This window comes from Ovis canadensis, chromosome 14 (genome assembly GCF_042477335.2).
Source record: "Ovis canadensis isolate MfBH-ARS-UI-01 breed Bighorn chromosome 14, ARS-UI_OviCan_v2, whole genome shotgun sequence".
NCBI classification, from domain to species: Eukaryota; Metazoa; Chordata; class Mammalia; order Artiodactyla; family Bovidae; genus Ovis; species Ovis canadensis.
The window spans coordinates 48,021,028-48,038,842 of record NC_091258.1 but is presented as its reverse complement, the minus strand read 5'-3'; the positions used below and the strand labels follow the sequence as shown (position 1 = coordinate 48,038,842).

General features: G+C 54.0%; 2 protein-coding genes across 6 annotated transcripts; one reads left to right on the top strand and one right to left on the bottom strand.

Annotated features, from left to right (window-relative positions):
- Positions 1 to 60: 60 nt before the first annotated feature.
- TMEM208 (transmembrane protein 208) lies at positions 61 to 15,847 on the bottom strand. 4 transcript variants are annotated; one of them, XM_069550121.1, is made up of 8 exons: positions 15,761 to 15,847; positions 11,118 to 11,303; positions 2,197 to 2,370; positions 1,596 to 1,691; positions 1,047 to 1,106; positions 828 to 964; positions 443 to 527; positions 61 to 343 (listed from the first exon to the last, which is right to left on the bottom strand). In XM_069550121.1, the coding sequence occupies exons 2-8, from the start codon at positions 11,241 to 11,243 to the stop codon at positions 206 to 208; spliced, it is 816 nt and encodes a 271-aa protein (XP_069406222.1). In that variant the 5' UTR covers positions 11,244 to 11,303; positions 15,761 to 15,847; the 3' UTR covers positions 61 to 205. The 4 variants fall into 4 exon arrangements, with proteins under 4 accessions (XP_069406222.1, XP_069406223.1, XP_069406224.1 ...); XM_069550122.1 differs by lacking the exon at positions 15,761 to 15,847 and adding an exon at positions 11,787 to 12,080; XM_069550123.1 differs by lacking the exon at positions 15,761 to 15,847 and having other exon boundaries at positions 2,126 to 2,370; positions 11,118 to 11,219.
- On the top strand, positions 2,291 to 16,439 carry LOC138418615 (F-box/LRR-repeat protein 2-like). Of its 2 annotated transcripts, XM_069550117.1 has the most exons (7): positions 2,291 to 2,376; positions 5,737 to 5,838; positions 12,596 to 13,588; positions 14,813 to 15,028; positions 15,157 to 15,300; positions 15,478 to 15,695; positions 15,779 to 16,439. In XM_069550117.1, exons 1-7 carry the CDS (start codon positions 2,353 to 2,355, stop codon positions 15,945 to 15,947), a joined length of 1,866 nt encoding a protein of 621 aa, XP_069406218.1. In that variant the 5' UTR covers positions 2,291 to 2,352; the 3' UTR covers positions 15,948 to 16,439. The 2 variants fall into 2 exon arrangements, with proteins under 2 accessions (XP_069406218.1, XP_069406219.1); XM_069550118.1 differs by lacking the exon at positions 15,157 to 15,300.
- The last annotated feature ends 1,376 nt before the right edge of the window (positions 16,440 to 17,815 follow it).

Here is a 17,815-nt window from a genome sequence, read left to right as displayed (position 1 = left end):
TTCCAAAGAATTGGCTATTCCTGCCTTCTCTCTCTTATTATCACCCACAAAGCCATTAGCCACATTATAAGCCATTTATTCAACAATCCTATACTCTAGACTGCTTTTGGCCCCTGGACTAGGCCCTCACTGCTCCTGGCATGGGGACCACATGGCCTGATAGAGCCACCCAGGGCTCAGAAACCTGGGGCCATAATGTCAGTGGCTATAACCGCTTCATCTGCCGCCGCTCCTGTCGGCGCTGCCGTTTCTCATTGTGCTCTGGTGCTGGGGCGCCACTGTCCGCTGTGAACCAGGGGCCCAGGACATTGACCCACAGGAGGTAAAGAGCTCTGCCTGGAGCCTAGAAGAAAAAAGGTAACTTGAAGCCAGGTGCAGGAAATGAAAGAAGAGAAGGCTTAGATGCTCCAGCTCCTCCTCAGGAGCCCCGCAACCCACATACCAGGAGCCAGAAGGACCAGATGTAGAGGGAGAAGCAGCTGAGCACCTGCACAATAGCTGTCAGTAGGATCACATCTTTAAGGTGCCTGTGGAGAGAAGGGAAGCTGCAAGGGCCAAAAATAGCTGGGGAATTCCCTGGTGGTCCAGTGGTTAGGATTCCATGCTTTCACTGCTGAAGGCCTGGGTTCAGTCCCTGGTTGGGGAACTAAGATCCCACAAGCTGCGCAGCACAGCCAAAAATTTTTACATAGAAATAAGAGATGAGCCCTAGTTCAACTCCCTTCCACCCGCTTCAAGTTGCAGGCAGCTGTGGGTCTTGGGCTATCTGGGCCCCAGCACCCCAGCCCTGGCGCTGCTCACCTGGGCTGACAGCGGGGGACACTCACTCTGCCATGCCCTGTTCCATGTTGAGATCCATTCCACCATCCACCAGGGCCCCATCCTCAGAGAAGGCTGCCCTTGCCATCGAGCTCATAGAGTGGTAGCTGGCCCCGTATACTGCCAGACTAAAGACCAGGGCCATCTGTGGTACAAGAATGGGGGTGTTAAAAGGGCAGCCACTGACCCTATGGGCTTACCCACTTCCCAGGATCGGGGACACTTACCCAGGCCCAAAATGAGGCAGATGAGTAGAAGAAGACCAAGGTCACAAGACAGTAAATGGCCTGTAAGCAGACACAGGATCAGGCTACGATCAAAAGCTTACTTAACCATGGACCTTCCTTGACTCTAACTCTGGACCAGGTGATGAGACAAATTGTTTCTTACAGGGTTGGGGGAAGAGATCTGCTCCCAGAATATACAGACACCCCTGACACAGGAAAGAAGCCCCTGTGCATTTAAAATGGGAAAGGCTCAAGTCCATTTGAGACTCACACCCTCATTTTGCTTTTGTTTTTCGTTTTGACTATTCAGCACTTCCTCTGCACCAGGATTCTTTCTCATTTATTTGGCTGCACTCGGTCTTAATTTTAGCATATGGCATCTAGGGAGTCTTAGCCACTGGACCACCAGGGAAGTCCCTCTCTTATTTTTAATTGTAGTTTTCTTCTGGAGCTTTGGCTGTCACACACCCCCACCACTCTACCCCACCAAACAGAGCTGAGGACTATGGAACCTTGGGTGGGCACAAAAGCAAGGAGGGAGGCACTTACATTAGCCCCCAGTATGATTCGCAGGTAGAACTTCAGGGTCTCTTTGTTCTCCTCAAATATCTGCTTCTTCCCTCTCGTGCCCACTTTTCCTTTGGGCTGCAGAGAGATAATGAGATACTACCAAAATTCTCAGGAGTCAGGACCTTCCTTAGCCGCCCCACCATTTCGGTTAGCTGAATGTGCTTGACTGGCGTCCCTCTCCGGCCTCTGCTGGAGTAAACCAGATCTGGGCTGACGCTCTCCTGCCTCAAGCACCTCAGCTCTCTAGCTAGTCCTGATACTGTTTGATACCGACTCCCATCGCCCCTCAGGCCCCTCGATCTCTGCAGCCCTGGTACTGTCTGCTACAGACTCCCAGCCCTCTCTGGCACTAGCTCTGGTATGGTCCTGGATGGCCACTGGATGGCGCCCCCCTCCAGAGAGGGGGCCATTGGATTGACCCATTTCCCTTGAAGCCCTTCCTCTGATTTCAGTCTCCCGGCCCCAGGAGCGCTTTGCCATGAGGACCACGCCCTACTCGCCCTCCTTACCGCCATAGTGAGACGCAAATACCCAACCACGGAAAGAAAGGAGAGAGACCGAAACCGCACTCAGTAGGTACCACATCGGCAGCACAGGCACTTCCGGTGCAGATCCAATACGTCACACCTGGGACGGAAGTTGGAGGTCCACTTCCTTCCCAAGCTCCGCCTTCTAGAGTCGGTAGGACTACACTTCCCAGAAAGCCTTGCGCGGGGGCGGAGGCGGCAGGGATGCGATGGCGGAGTCGCTGCCGCTGGAGGTGAGAGGAGGCCGCCCTCAGGCCTAGCTCGGGACAGGCCCCGCCCTCGGGGTCCCAGGCTGTGGGGAGGGGCTGTCAGACAGCTCTCCCGGCCCCGCCCGTCTGGCGGAAACAACCCGGCCGGGAGATCCCTGGACCTGCACGCTATGGGTACAGGCCCCGCCTTTGGGCCACTCTGTCCCCTTACCTTGGGGGACCATCCTCTTCTTCCCCATCGGCCCCAGGAGATAGCTGCTGTCACCTCAGTGAGGACAGGGCCTCTGCCTACCCCTGACCTCTTGAGATGGCCGTCCCTCCCTCTCAGTTCTGGAAGATGTCCGCTGCATCCCATCAGCCCCGAAGGGTAACCGATCTTACCCCCATTGGTCCCTTGGAATGGTCGCTCCATTCCCTTCCCTTCGAGAGACGGCTGTCCCTTCCCATCAACTTTGGGCATGGTCTCTGAGTTCCCTCACCGAGGACAAGGCCTGCTTCCCACTTCCTCAGCCCCTAGTGATGGCCATCCCTGCCTCCTTCACCTTCATCCTTCACGGGATGTTTGCTCCCCCTACTTAAATTGGAGCAAGATCACTCTGCCGCTGTTGTCCCTAGACAGATAAGTTTTGTCCCAGTGGCCTCTTGGGTTGACTTCTCCGTCCTGTTTGCCCAGAGAGTTGGCAGCCCCCTCCCACTGCCCAAGAGAGACAGGGCACCGTTTCCGCATCGGACGTTGGAATGATGCTCCCCCCGCCCATGAGCCCCCTGCGATGGCATCCTTTCCCCCTTCTGTCCCAGAGGATATCTGTCCCATCTCCGTGGATCACAAAGGTGACCAGGCATATCTCTAGTAGCCCCTTAGGATGGAGTTCCTGGGACGGCCACTCCACTCTTAACCACTGCCTCTTCTGTTCCCTCTAGAAAGGTCTTCCCCCTTCTCAGCTCAAAGAATCATGCTGCCTCCCCTCAGTGAGGACAGGTTTGTTGCCCTCCTTTCGCTCTGTGGGTTGGCTGCTGAACCCCAGAAGACAGGATGACCACTATCTTACCTCAGCTCAGACAAGTTTTCCTGCCTCCTCTTGGGGATTGGAGCGTGGTCAGTCCCAGTCCCCATCAAAAGTTCTCTTCCCCAGGCCTAGCCTCCCTGGCCCAGAGGCTGTTCTCACCAGTCATTCTCCTCTCAGTAATGATCTGTTTTATCTTCCCCCCCTTCCTTGAGCAAACCTTTGGTGAAAAGAGAGGTAAAAGACAGTCCATCCTTATTTAATTCAATCCAGTAAGTACTGACTGAGTACCTTCTCTGTACTAGCAATCAGGGAAGGGAAGAAGAGACCAAGTGGGCTGGTGAGGGTCAAACTTAAGGGCATTCCAGGAAAAAGGTCCACATAGGCAAAAGAAAATAAGAAAATCAACATGCTGTGTTTGTAGGACACTGAGAAGACTGGCTTGTGGAAGCTCTGGGATCAGGGGTCCAGTCAGGCCTAGAGGCCTGGCAGTGCTGACCCAGGAGAAGAAATTTTGTCTTGAGGGTATTAGGGAACCCTAAAGGTTTCATCAGGAGTGTACTGAGACTGAAAGCTGTTTCTTAGGAAAATTAACCTTGTTGCAGTCTGTGGAATGATTAGCAAGGATGAACCTGGAGGCAAGGAGATCAGGTGGGAGACTGTGGAAGGAACCCTGGTCTGGGGTGATGAAGATCTGGGCTACTAAGGTGGTAAGGTTTCAAAGGTAGAATTATTAATAACAGCAATCCAGGAACCATTTATGGACCATCTACTAGGTGTGAAGCATATTATATCTATTAAATATATATATATAATTTAATCCCTGTCATAAGACTGTGAGGGCAGCTGGTAAAGAACCCTCCTGCAATGCAGGAGACCTCAATTCGATTCCTACGTTGGGAAATTCCCCTGGAGAAGGGAAAGGCTACCCACTCCAGTATTCTTGGGCTTCCCTGGTGGCTCAGACGGTAAATAATTTGCCTGCAATACGGGAGACCTGGGCTCGAATCCTGGGCTGGGAAGATGGCCTGGAGGAGGGCATGGCAGCCCACTCCAGTATTCTTGCCTGGAGAATCCCTATGGACAGAGGAGCCTAGCAGGGTACAGTCCATGGGGTTGCAGAGTCGGACATGACTGAAGGACTTAAGTACAGCACATAAGACTGATCTAGATTTTTTTAATATCCCCATTTTACAGGTGTGGGTTGAGGTTCAGAGACATCACATACCTTGCCTGAGGCCACACAGCTAGGAGCTAGTGGAGCTGGGATTTGCATGAGTCTAAGTAAAGCCTATGCTTTACACCTGTATCTGGAGCAAGGGACAGAAGAGCATGAAGAGTATAAAGTTTTATCAGGATCTTCAGACAAGGTGCTCTGTTGCCACTGAAGCTCGGGGGCTTGGAAAGTTGGGAGGAGGGACTGCTTTGGACTGAGGTGAAGGTGATGGTAAAACATTGGGATGAAGAATCCTGTGGACGGTTGGTAATACTAGACTAGCACAAGAATGATAAACAATATGGAGTACTGAATTGTTGGTTTTTCTTATAGAGGTAACTGTTAAAGCAATGCAAGTGAATCTATTATCCTAGAAAGTGAACAAATTGAAAGACTCAGGTCTGAGCCCTGGGAGCCACAGAAGAATCTAGAAACAGGGCAATTGGAATTGGAGCCCTATAAAACACAGTGTCACAGAAGTCAAGGAGGGACGATTCCAGAAGAAAAGAATAGTTAATATCAGATTATTCTTGGTCTCACAGGCAGTTCCCTTCCCCAGTCCCTAAGAAGGCCTCCACCCCCAGCCTCATAGAGCATAGATGGAGTGAGGGCCTTAGCCTGCCAGGATAGGTCTTGCTGAGAATTTTAACAGCTGGCTGAGAAGCCAAGTTGGCAGTGAAGAAGATGGAAGAGTGCAGTCCCAGTGTGACTTCCTGAAATCAGCACTTGCCTTGCTGTGTACTAGATCCTATGCAAGACACTTTACCATGATATTTAACTGTCACAGTAGCCCACTTAAATCTCACTACAACTGTCTTTTTATAGATTAGAAGAATAAGGCTCAGAGGGGTCAGCTGAGAGAATAAGGATGTAAACTAGGTTCATCTAGTCCCAGTGCCCAGGCCCTTTTTATCAAATTGAGCAGGAAGTTTTTATTTTTATCAGAACAAACCTGCATCCAGATGGTGCTCAGGAAAGGTTTGTTCCCAGTAAAGATACCTGGAGACTGGAGAGGAGAAGTGAAGACTCTCTGAAGCTTAGGATCCAAGATGAGCTAGAAGCCAGTGCTCTAGTCCCCTCTGACCTACTGTGCTACCAGAAAGAGAAGATTTCAGAGGGCCCCACCAGCACTAACAGCCCCGATGCCCTGTCTTTTTCCCTCAGATGGTCACATATATTCTGAGCTTCCTGCCTCTGTCAGATCAGAAAGAGGCCTCCCTCGTGAGCCGGGCTTGGTACTGTGCAGCCCAGATTGCCCTTCGGGAGGTAAGGTGCCTACCCTCACCTAGCCCATTCTCAGTGATCTCACTTCAGCTTGCTTGTGGCCCTGCTCATACATCATCCATCCATTCCTTCCTGCATATTTATTCATACATACTTGGCTCTGGGTCCAGTACTGGGACTCTACAGATGAACCAAACATAGTCCCCTTCCCTGAGAAACCCATAGTCCAGTGAAGGAAAAAGACAAATACGTGAGTGATCATGATGTTGTGTGCTCAGGGCATTGGCATGAAGGGGGCCATGGGAACATGAAGGACACGGAAGACTGGCAGCATCAGGGAAGGCTTCCTGAAGGAACAGGATGAGGAGCATGAAGGTTGGTCTTCAGGACTCATAACCACACAGGTGAAGGCACCAAGGTGTGACATAGTTCTGGAAATGACCACCCAGGTTCGCTATGACTGGAACTTAGGTGTGTGGGAGAGAAGTGGTGGGAGATGAGGCTAGAAAGGGGTCAGACAGCGAGACAGATGTGGCAGGTGGTATTGCTAGGGCTTTCTTCTGGTTACCATCGTGGGTAACCAGGTAACCCATGGAACTTTAGGAACGTTAAAGGAACATTAGGCAGGGGAGTGACATGCAGTGATTTATGTCTTAGACCTCCACAGGGCAGAGTAGACTGAGGGGTGAGTCATAGGGAGACAACCCACCAGGAGGTGAGTGCAGGCATTTGTGCTAGTTTGAAAGGCAATAATGAGAGCCTTTGTTTCAGTTTTGACTGAGGTTGAACAATTTTCTCATTAGTGGACCATTTATATTTCCCTCTTTTGTGTATTTCTGTTCCTTGTCTAATTATTGGGGTCTTAGCATTTTTCTTATCGATTTGTATGAACTTTTTATACATTAAAGAAGTTAATCTTTTATATACTTACTGAAATATATTCCTCATATATTTGCCTTTTTAGATTTGATTTGTAGATATGTGTTATTTATGAGATATACAGGGGTTAAATTTCTGGGTTGTTGACTCTGAACATCCTTTTCTTTCTTATTTCTGCCATTGCTTTAGCGATACTTTGCCTCTTCAGAGATCTGATAAGTATACACTCATATTTTGCTTTTTTTTTTTTTTAATTTGGATTTACTTCTTAGATCAGTTTTAGGTTCACAGCAAAATTGTTTTATGGCTTGAATTTATATATATATATATATATATATATATATTTGGTGTAATTTATTTTGACTTATGCTGTAAGGTAAGGAGCTAAACTGATTAGTTTTCAAGTAGCCCAAGTACCATTTATGTATAATGGATTGGAAGCCTCCTCTGTCACATTTTAAATGAGTGTTTAAGTAGGGTCTGTTGTTGAGTTCTCTCTCCAGTGTCATTGAGCCTAGTTTCTAAAGAAATTTGATTTGAACTTGTTGAAAATTTGAAGTATAAAATATCTAAATGGTGAGATCCAGTTGGTAGTTGGACTTCTGAGAGAGGAATTCAAGAGAAAGGTCCGGGTAATAAATATAGGTGAAGGTGTCATTTAAGAGCAGGCAGAGGTTTAAGCCTTGGGTCTCAGTCACTTTCCCTGGGGAGAACAAGAGAAGCCTGAAGAGCAGGCCACAGAGCCTGCCCAGGAAGGATACCAGTCCAGAGGCAAGCAGAGCAGGAGGGGCCTGTAGAGAGGCCTCCGTCATCTGGATGGTGATGACCTAGCACCTAGCACTATGCTAGGTCCCAGGGCTGGGGCAGACACCACACTCAAGAGTTGATAGAGACAGCACTGCACTCAAAATCTTAAGAAAGGTGCATAGATGCATAGCAAAGATGCAGAGAAGATTCACAGAAGACTTCATGGAGAAGGAGATGCTTGTGTTAAATCTTGAGAGAGGATACATATTTTTGTTAAGGCATAGGTGAGGGGCAGACTGCTCCCCAGATCCAGAAAAAAACAGCTGAACTCAGCTATGGAAGTATGAGATAGTGATCTGAAATTAGCATTCCAGAGCCAGAGTGGGGAGCAGACATGGGAAAGCTGGGGCCAAAGAAGTAGGCAGGGGGCTGACATAAAAGGGCCTGAATGCCAGCTGAGAAGCTCAGCTTCCATCCTGTGCAGTGGTGAACCATCAAAGGGCCTGAAAAGCGTGGTCAGTTGCCTTTTGTCAGGATCACTCTGTTGACAATACCAAGGGTAGACTGGAGCCAGAGAGACTGAAGGCCAGGAGGAAATAGAAGATGGGCTGGAAAGGACCTTGGGCATTGTGGATATGAGGGAGCAGTCTAGGATGATTCCCAGATTTCTGACTTAGGTGATTTGGTAGAAGGCCCTGAGAGTTTGGGAGAAGCGGGGATAAGGCAGTGAATTCAGATTTGGCCATATTGCATCCTTGTATCTGGAGAGAGGTCCATCAGGTCATGGCTCCCAGTATCTGGTGCTCAGGAAGAAGGTGTGGGAAACAAAGTAGGTGGAATGGGATGAAGTCTGCTGGGGTGCATGTGGAGGGAAACTGCACGTGTGTGTGTGGTGGAATGGAACAATTCATGGAGAACACATTGGTCCATGAGTTGGGTCTTTCTGCTCTTTGATGACCCCAAACGGGGAGCAGGCTAGAAGGTAGGAGAGACAAGAGGGCAGAGTCTCAGAACCCCCAGTAGGAGAGAACACTGGGGAGATAGGCCATCCTGAGTAGGCACCATGGCGCAGCAGAGAGGAAGGACACTTGTGGGAGGTCTGCAGAGGAGCCCCCGGGTGTTGGTGACCTTGCTGGAGAGGGGCTGTTTCTGGGAATGAAGGATTCTGTGGGGACAGTGGTGGAGAGATCAATGGGCAAAGCTATGGTCAAGAGGTGGCTGCAGTGGGTATGGGCACCCATGTGCTTCCAAGAAGCATGATGGTAAAGGGGAGGGGTGAGGGGGGTTGCAGGATCAAGGGAGGCCTTTGTTAAGACTCTGGGGTGTTAGTGGACTCTGAGGAAGGAGTGGAAAGGCAGAGATTTGGGGGTTCACAGAGGAGAGGGTGGGGACAGGCTCAGTAGGCCGGGAGAAGAGGGTCTCCTTGAACCCAAGAACAGAATAGGGAAGGAGGTTCTGATGAGTCCTGCCAAGGATGGGCTGGTGGATGTGAACAGGGCAGGAGGGCCTTCCCACCTAAGGGCTTTGGTTTCTATTTGAAACGTCTCTGAGAAGGCTGGAGTGAGGGGAGGGAGCTGCAGTATCATCAGCTTGGAAAGAAGTCTAGGGGAGTGAGAAGAGGGGGACTGTGAGAAGAGGGGCGCCAGTGCAGACAGGAAGGGAGGCTGTGGCTTTCTCGGACAGCACATACCCAGAGGTGGCCATGGTTTCATCATCCCTGGCTGGCAGAGGGCACAGAAAGCAGGGGCACCCGCATGATGGGCAGGGCTGTGGGGGCCCTGATGAGAGGCCATCAGTTAGGGAGGCTTCTTGGAGTCTAGCAAAGAAGCAGGATGCAGAAGAAGCCAAGTGGGCAGTCAGGGCCTGGGGATGAAGGTGAGATGGAACAGGAGTGAGGGGAGGAAGAGGAGGAGGAGGCTGGGGTCAGAGTTTGGGATCCAGAGTCTACCATTTTAGCACTGGAGCTTCTCCAGTGAACCCTGAGCTCCAGATAGAGCACTGACAAAGACCCGTTCAGTGACTCTGCAAAGCTCAGCCCCCTACTCCACGGCCAGGACTGGGAGCCCTGGGAAGCCAGGCCACAGATACCTGGGCATCTAGGGCCGACACCACCATGTCCCAGAGAACAATCTCTGGAGCCCTATTGGCAGGAACCATCTCCCAGGGTGCAGCGGGTTGAGGAGGTGGTGCCCCAGCTAGTAGATGCTGTGGAAGATTCTGGCTCACCAAGACCAAGCTGTAAGACTCCAGGCCAGGCTAGACTTGGTAACTTCTTAATCTCCCTCACCTGCCCCCATTTAATTCCACTTTTTCTCAAAAAAGACAGACAAAGGCAGCACGTGACATACACCTGGGCTCTGTCCATACCTGGGGTGGGGGTGCTGCCACCGGGCTGGTCACTGTGAAGATCTCAGGACGGCTCCTGCCCCCTGCTGCCTTCTCCTGCCTGAGGTGTCTATAAAAGCCTCTAGATATGAGCCCCAAAGTCTGATTCCTCTCTGGAGACCAAAGCCCCTGGGCGCCAGGACATATGCTTCCTCAAGGTCCTTCTGGAAACAGGCGTACTAACTTTGGATTCTTGTGGTGGTAGACAGGAGAGTCATGTATGTCTCAGATGGCTTTCCAAGTCTGCACACAGGCCTGCTGTCTCAGCTCAGGACTTCAGTAGTTACAAGAGTCCTGGCCTCTCACAGTCAAGGGACATGTGTTGCTTTTAGCAGGTTCAGGGCGTTTTCCAAATGAGTCCACATTTACCTTTAAGATGCCAGCATTAAGAAGGGAGGAGACCAGGGGGCTAGTGTGCTGAGGCAGCTGAAGCTGGAGCATGTACCCCTGTTGTACTCCCTTGGGGCTTTAGAAGCATCTTCCCAGGGCCTGAGGAGGGGCACTTTCCTACACTGGGGCAAAGACCAGAACCCAGAAGGCTGCCGCTCAGCCCCCACAGAGGGTAAATATCCCCAACAGACTGCTCTTGGACTTCTGTATGAGTCCCAGGTAGACCACCTGGGTGATGGCATAGAGGCTGTTTTCTCCCCACCAATAAAAACTGTGGGGAGCAGGGAGGTGGCCTCAAAACTCACCTGGCCCCATAGTTGGAATTCCTTTAGGCCAGGCCCTGCCCCTTCAGTAGGTAGCTCTTGGGTCACCTGCCAGCCCTGCACTTGGACCCTGGGCTGTTCGTTTACCTTGTGTATAAGAAAGCAATGGGAGAGGGAAGAACACTGCTGGCAGCCAAAGCTCAGGAAGCTAGGGAAAGAAGGAAGACTGAAGGCGGCTGGAGCTGGGGGCTGCGGGGTGCCATGTGACTGGTGGGGGCAGGTGCTGCCTGGCAACCAGCACTGCTCTACACTCCCCCAACCAGAGTTCATTCTGCTCATATGAGACTGGCTCATCTAGCACTGCAGGACTTTGAAATGCCTGGAGGCATGCTTTACCGTTCCTTTCTAAAACCTTTTCTCCCTGACTTTTTCCGTACCCTGCCCAACCTCACACACTGGCATCTTTGCCAGCTCTCCTTAAATCTGAGAGAGGGACCCAGGTCTCTGGCGTTCCCACTCCCCACTGTCTCCTGGTGTCCAGAGGGGGGATCTATGGGCAGAGCTCCTCTCACCGGTATTGACCATGGGGTCTGAACTGGGAACCTGGTTTGACTCCCAGGCTCCCATTAAATTGGTGGGAGCTGGTCTCCCTCTTACCACAGGCTCATTCCCGGAACAACAGCCCTCAGGGGCTGCTTCTCTCTGGGGCAGAAGCCAGGTGGGGTCTCCACACCTGGGAATGAGTTCCGCCTGTCTTCCTGGAAGAATTCTGTTGATGAGCATCTTGCAGGGAGCGCATATTACGCATCATTTTGACCTTTCTGGTTCCCTTTTGATGATTTTCTGTGGGGGACAAGGAGGGAACGTCAGCTTGTTCTTCCTGTTATTCACTGCAGAGGTTTGGGAGGGCAGCTTGCTTGTGAAAACAAGAATCTATGAGTATCACTTGGCTTCAGCCTGGGCGTTGGTGGGGGTAGAGAAGTGGGGCTAGGGTTTCAGAAGCCAAGCCCTCTTCTCCCCCCCCCACAGACCAGCTCCTGTACTTTCTGTACATTCCTGTACTTTCTGTCCTTTGGCTCCCTCTGGCACAAAATCAGGAAAGGTTCTCTGAAAACAACTCCTACTGGCAGTTCCTCACACTCCTAAACAAACCAACCTTTCGCCACAACTAGCCCTGAGCTTGCTTGCCTCCCGGTCTCACTGGACTCCAGCTCTGTGCTCCCCAAGCTCCCCGGTTCCTCTCCAGTAGGGCCAATTTCCTCCCTGCCTCTGAAATTCATTCTCTGAGCACCTGTCCACAGAAATAGTACACTTCTCCCTCCTCACCTGAAGGAATAAGGCAGACCCTCCAGAGATAAGACCAGGGATCACAAGTGCATCTTGAATCTCCGGCCTCAAGGGCCTTCACGTGTGCGTATACACACGCATCCACGCATGCGCACACCACACTCGCATGGGTAGGCACATTTTTCACTTACACACAAAAGCCAGGTTTGCAAACATTATTGTGGCCGAGACACTGAGGCTACCAGGGTACCTTGGCCTCCCTGCCTGCCCCAGATCTCTGGCATCTGGGCCACAGGGCATTGTGGTGAGCGACACCTGCCATTGCTTCTTCCTGCCTTCAGCTGTTCTGAGGGCTATTTATATGCTCTTGAGAAAGTGGGGGAGGCTGATTGCTTAGCTAACACTAAGCTGAGGCCCTGGATTTGGAGTCCGTGGGTTCCAAGGCCACCTACTGAAAGTCCCCAAAGTTGGGTCCAGAATGCTTTGTCCTCCTGCTCCCAGGGGCCTTTGCTGGCTCTCCTCCAGGATCCCCCTCCCCAGCCCTCCTGTACCCAGCATGCCAAGTCCCCACTCTGGCCCAGCCTCTCCATAGGCACTCAGCCCTGGCCATTACTAACTTTCTGTCCCCCCCTTGTAGTCCTCCCCCTTGAGCCCCAGTATGACCTGTCCCCCCTGCTCCCACGTCCCACCAGCACCCCCTCAGGCACATGGCAGCACAGGGGGTTCCTGCTGTAGAAGGGCCCTTCCCTGATCTTCCCTCAAACTCTGGCCAGTGAATTGCACCAGACTCAATGGCTGGCACACTGTGAGGCCAGAGAGCTAACCCCAGGCCCACTGCTGCCCCGTAGGCCAGCGTGCAGTACAACATCCCCGTGTCGTCTGCCTCCCTTCCGGCCATCAAGAGTCTGGGTCTCAGGGGTGTCACCTGCATCAGCCTGACCAACCTGGATGGCTCGCCGGCTTCACTCCAGGTGCTGCAGTCTGTTACCCACCACCTGGGCCCGCACCTGCAGAGCTTGTGCCTTGGTGGGGGCAGCCCCACAGAGGCCTCCTTCGTGGCCCTGATCCTGGGCTGCCCTGCCCTGCGTATCCTAGACCTCAGTGGCTGCAACAGCCTCTTCACATCAGGCATGCTGCTGGCTCAGCCCGAGACAGCGCAGCAGGTCCAGCAGGCGCTGAGCGGCCTCCGTGAGCTCAGCCTGGCTAGCCTTCGGGACCTGGCTGACCTCAGCTTCAACCGGCTCAGCAGTTGTGCCCCCCGCCTGGAGCGACTCTCGTTGGCCTATTGCCATCTCACCTTCCAGCTAGGCCCAGCCTGGGGCTCCATCGGCCCCCAGGACTCCTCCCCCTCCCAACTTTCCTTCCGCAACCTGCTGCGATTCCTGAAGGAGCGGGCCAGCAGGCTGCACGCCCTGGACCTGAGCGGCACTGGCTTGCCGCCCGAGGCCCTGCGGGCACTGGGCCAGGTGGCTGGGCTGCAGCTGCAGGAACTGAGCCTGCATAGCTGCCGGGACCTCTCCACAGAGGCCGTGGCTGCCCTTTGCCACCAGCAACCAGGCCTTACCTCCCTGGACCTCAGCGGCTGCTCAGAACTGGCTGATGGAGCAGTCCTGGCTGTGAGCCGGGGCCTGCGGCACCTGCGGCGCCTGAGCCTGAGGAAGCTGCAGCGGCTGACAGATGCGGGATGCTCAGCCCTAGGGGGCCTGCAGGAGCTGCAGAGCCTCGACATGGCCGAGTGCTGCCTGGTGAGAGGGCAGGAACTGGCCCAGTCCCTGGGCTCAGTGTGCGGAGCTCCATCCTCACTGGCCTCCCTCAGCCTGGCCTACTGCTCCTCACTCAAGGTGAGCGTTCCACCCCTTCCTTCCATCGTCACCAGGGCCAGGGACTGGGGGAACTGGGAGCCTGGCACCAGGGAGATGCCCCGTGTTTGTGTCCAAGTGAACTGGAAGAGGAAAGGTGCCTAGGCAGACGGTGCTGCTGCCCACACTGCTCCCTGCAGCCCCCGTGGTGGGTCCCTGCAGAGGGAGGTCCCAGAGACCAGAGAGGCCCACCCACGAGGTGACCCACACCTCACAAGTCCAGTGCTTGGTGATCACTGCAGTCTGGGGAGGGGACTGAGGGCGGGTGTTCTGGGGGCAGCGATGACAGAACCAAGCCCTGGGGGAAGGGGCACCGAGGTTACACAGCAGTAGTTGCTCAGGAGGGGCCCTGGGGAGGCCATGTGACAAAGGAGGAAGAGGGTCATTTCTTGGTTGATGCCGGTTCCTTCAATAGGGCTCAGCCCTGTCCCTCTGGGTGGTGTCCCTGTCTTAACAGTGTCGCCCTCTCCCTCTTTAGCAGATTTTTTCCTTCAATCTATGGCTGTGCCCAGAGCCTTTCCCACCTGAAAAGTGTCTCAACATTTTCCCCCAAGTGCCTCTCTTCTCTTGCTCTACTCCATCCTCACTGTGTCGACTGTGTGTCTCTTAGCCACTCTTTCTGGCCCATGTTCCCATGTCTGCATCTCTACAAAGCAGCTTCCTCTGTCCTGCCCTTAGTTCTCGCCCCCACCATCCTCCAACTGCTCCTGGCAGGTGGCAGCTCTGCCGTATGTCCCCCCAGTCCTAGAGGGAGCGTATCTGATGGACTGGTGCTGGGAGCACAGAGAAGGTGAACGCCTTAGAGATTTTCACCTGCATTCTTCCCACACCAGCCAGTCTAGGTATTTGTCCTTCTCCCTGGGTCCCCCTTCTCAGCCCGCCACTCCACTGTGACACGCAGCACAAGAACACTGATGCATCCTTCCGCGGGCCCTGTGCCAGTTTCCTGTTGCCTGTGGGGCTGTAACTTTGGGCAGAACCTTCCTAGGGACCCCTCCCTGCCTGAGCAGCAAAGGCTTCCTCCCACAGCCCCACCAAGAGCTGGAGCACTGGGCCTCCAGCCCCAAGGACCCCTCTTCCTGGCCACAGGGCCCCTGTGGCCCTGCCGCAGGCCCCGTGGGAGCTGGACCTCATAGCCTGCCATGCCTGGTGACACAGGCAGCGGGCACCTCCCATCACCTGCTCCCTTTTCCGCTTCCCTCCTAGGACGCCTCAGTGCTCTCCCTGATCCCAGCGCTGGGCCCACGCCTCAGGGTGCTAGACTTGTCCTCCTGTGTGGCCCTCACCAACCAGATTCTGCAGGCCATCTGCACCTACCTCACCCACCTCTCAGTCCTGCGCCTGGCCTGGTGCAAGGAGCTGGGTGACTGGGGGCTCCTGGGGCTGGAGCAGCCCATCAAGGCACCTTTGCAGGAGCCTCAGGTGCGAAACCCTCCAAGTCATGGCGGGCGGGGGGTCCCTGGGCTCAGCTGCCCTCCTTCGTCCCTCTCTGGCAACAGTTGAGGGCCAAACTCAGGAGGAACCTGAGCAGCAGAAGCTTCCTCCCACAGTCCCACGAAGAGCTGGAGTACCAGGCCTCCAGCCCCAAGGACCCCTCTCCCCAGCCACAGGGCCCCTCCCTGCTCATGCTGCAGGCCCTGCGGGAGCTGGACCTCACAGCCTGCAGCAAGCTGACTGATGCCAGTTTAACCAAGGTGTGAGTCTGGGGGCGTGGATAGGCTGAGGACCCCCGGGCTGGAGCTTTTTGCTTGGAACAAGCCCTTTTCTCGTGGGCTTCTGCTGGATGTGGCAGTTTCTCTGGCTGGGGGTGAGGGGAGCTGGAAGGGCTCCAGGGCCTCATTACCCTCCCCGTCCCTACTACATCCTCACAGGTGCTCCGCTTCCCCCAGCTGAGGCAGCTGTCACTGAGCCTGCTGCCAGCACTCACAGACAAGGCCTTGGTGGCTGTGGCCAAGGGCTGCCCCAGCCTGGAGCGCTTGGCGCTGAGTCACTGCAGCCTCCTCAGCGACCAGGGCTGGGCACAGGCAGCCGGCTCTTGGCCAAGGCTGCAGCACCTCAACCTGTCTAGCTGCAGTCAGCTCACGGAGCAGTTGAGTGTGTCGGGGGCCGCCCGCGGTGAGGGCTGGCTGGGCCTGGGCTGGGTCAGGAGCTCACCTGGCGGCTTCCCTGCAGAACTCTGGATTCCATCGGGCAGGCGTGCAGGCAGCTGCGGATGGTAGATGTGGCCATGTGTCCCGGCATCAGCATAGCCTCCGTCAGGCGTTTCCAAGCCCGACTGCCTGAGGTGATCTGCATCCAGTCCCGCTTCGTGGGAGGGGCAGACCTGACCTTAACGCTGTAAGGCCAGATCAGTGACCAATGGCTCAGCCTCTGTCACCTCCAGCATCCCCGGCCCTGGCCTTTTGACCTGGAGTTTGACTCAGCGCCTCTTGCCCCTCTCTGTTACATGCCCCAGAGGGCCTTCCCCAAGCTAGAAACCCCTCCACTGGGTCTGAGAGTGGGATGATACCAGGACAGCCCACTGGGCTTCTCGCCTGCCTGCCCCACAGCCCACGGGAAGCTTCTCCAGCTACATGGCACTGCCACAGGCCCCCGGAGATGCCAGATCCTGCTCACCTGTCCAGGCATGGGTCCAGAGGCCGGGCCATTGGGGGCTGGGTCTGGTGCTGGAAAGAGTGGACCCCGGTACCTTTTGTTCCACCCACTTCTCACACTAAGGCCTGGGCCCGGCCTTGTTCCCTGCAGCTCTCCCAGCCCCTCCACCAGCACTGAGTTTAAGCAGCTAAGCCACAGTCTTTGTTGTATACTCAAGATTAAAAATTCCAGATCTTTCTTCCTTGTCTGAAGTTCTCAGACCAAAGGGCCCCTCCCCACCTCAGTGAAATGGCCCAGGCCAGCCCAGGGACAATGTGTAGGAAATGCCAGAGGGACAGACAGCTTCTTATTCACATCTGGCCCAACAAGTGCCCCTAGCAGATCCTAGCTTCTTCCCCACATGGTGGGAGATGCCAGAGCCTTCTCCCCAGCATGAGCCCTGGCACATGTCCCACAGCAAAGCCATGTCCATGTGAAGATCCCAGGAGCATAGAGATTAAGGATGGCTGAGTCAATGGGGTTGTTTTTCAGCATACACACATAAGACACAAGAGAGAGAGCATCTCTGGGTAGGAAAGGTCATTAGAGGTCCAACCTTCTAAAACAGAGAAAGAAGATCCTGGGACTGGGAGCCCAGGGGAGCAGTGAGCTTAGCCTGGGAAGTCAAGGAAAGTGAAAGAAGTCAAGTCAGTGAAAGAAGAGGGAGGAAATGTGACAAATAGGCAGAAGGGACCGGGGAGGTGCACATGGGCAGGCCAGAGTTGGCGCTGGGTGGGGTTAGGGGGTTCCCAGCCCCCAAAGTGAGCAGGGAGGATGCCAGCTTGGACCAAGCATCAAGAGCTCTGTAAGCTACGGGCATGCTGTTGAAAGGGGTAAACCACAGCATGCCTGCATTCCAGCTCAGTTCTGTTCAGTCATGGCACTGTGACCGTTATCCATGGACAACAGGGAGACACGGGAGAATACAGGAGGGGGTGATGTGTGTGTGTAATCAGGTCAGTTTCCTGTTTGAGAAAGCAGTTGGAGTAGGTGGTATTGAGAAGGCTGGAGGGGTAAGACAGGAAGCAGGAAGTCAGGAGGTTCTTGCCAAGATGATGGTGGCCTGAACAAGGGACTGGAGACATTGAGAAAGAACTGAAGGTATCAGGAGATGTAAGTGCATCTGGGTGCTCCATTTTCACCTTGAACTCAACAGGGACTATTCTCAGTGGGTTGGGAAGTCTGAATACAGGAGTGGGCACATGGAGCCATAGATGCCCAAGTAAGAAGCATAGCTAGGGGGTGGGAAGCAAGCTCCCCCGGAACATTCTTCAAGGGAGGTGCCATGCCATCAGTTTCTAGGCAACGTGGTGATGGTTAACACTTAAAGATATTTTGAGGAGGCACTGGGAAGGAGAGGCAGTGAGAGGCATGGAGATCAGAGGGTGATAGCCCACAGCTTCCTGTCTGGGGGGCCTGGGAGTGGGTGTGCTCCTCTCTGCCTCAGAGGCTTGGGGTCCATGACCACAGCCTCTGAGCTTCGCCTCCAGCTGGCCTATCTGTGGCTCCCACCCCACCCATGCTGCTGCAGATGAGTTTTAATCAGAAACCAGGCTTCCTGCACTGAATTCCATC

Bases quoted from the DNA above. Each gene is read 5' to 3' on its own strand.
- LOC138418615 (XM_069550117.1), top strand. From the start codon at position 2,353: ATGGCGGAGTCGCTGCCGCTGGAG. The intron at 15,029-15,156 runs GTGCGAAACCCT...TTCCTCCCACAG, and splicing joins CACCTTTGCAGGAGCCTCAG to TCCCACGAAGAGCTGGAGTA. The intron at 15,696-15,778 runs GTTGAGTGTGTC...GCTTCCCTGCAG, and splicing joins TGCAGTCAGCTCACGGAGCA to AACTCTGGATTCCATCGGGC.
- TMEM208 (XM_069550121.1), bottom strand. From the start codon at position 11,243: ATGCTCATCAACAGAATTCTTCCAGGAAGACAGGCGGAACTCATTCCC. The intron at 528-827 runs GTGAGTGTCCCC...TTCTCTCCACAG, and splicing joins ATGGAACAGGGCATGGCAGA to GCACCTTAAAGATGTGATCC. The intron at 344-442 runs GTATGTGGGTTG...TTTTTCTTCTAG, and splicing joins TCTGGTCCTTCTGGCTCCTG to GCTCCAGGCAGAGCTCTTTA.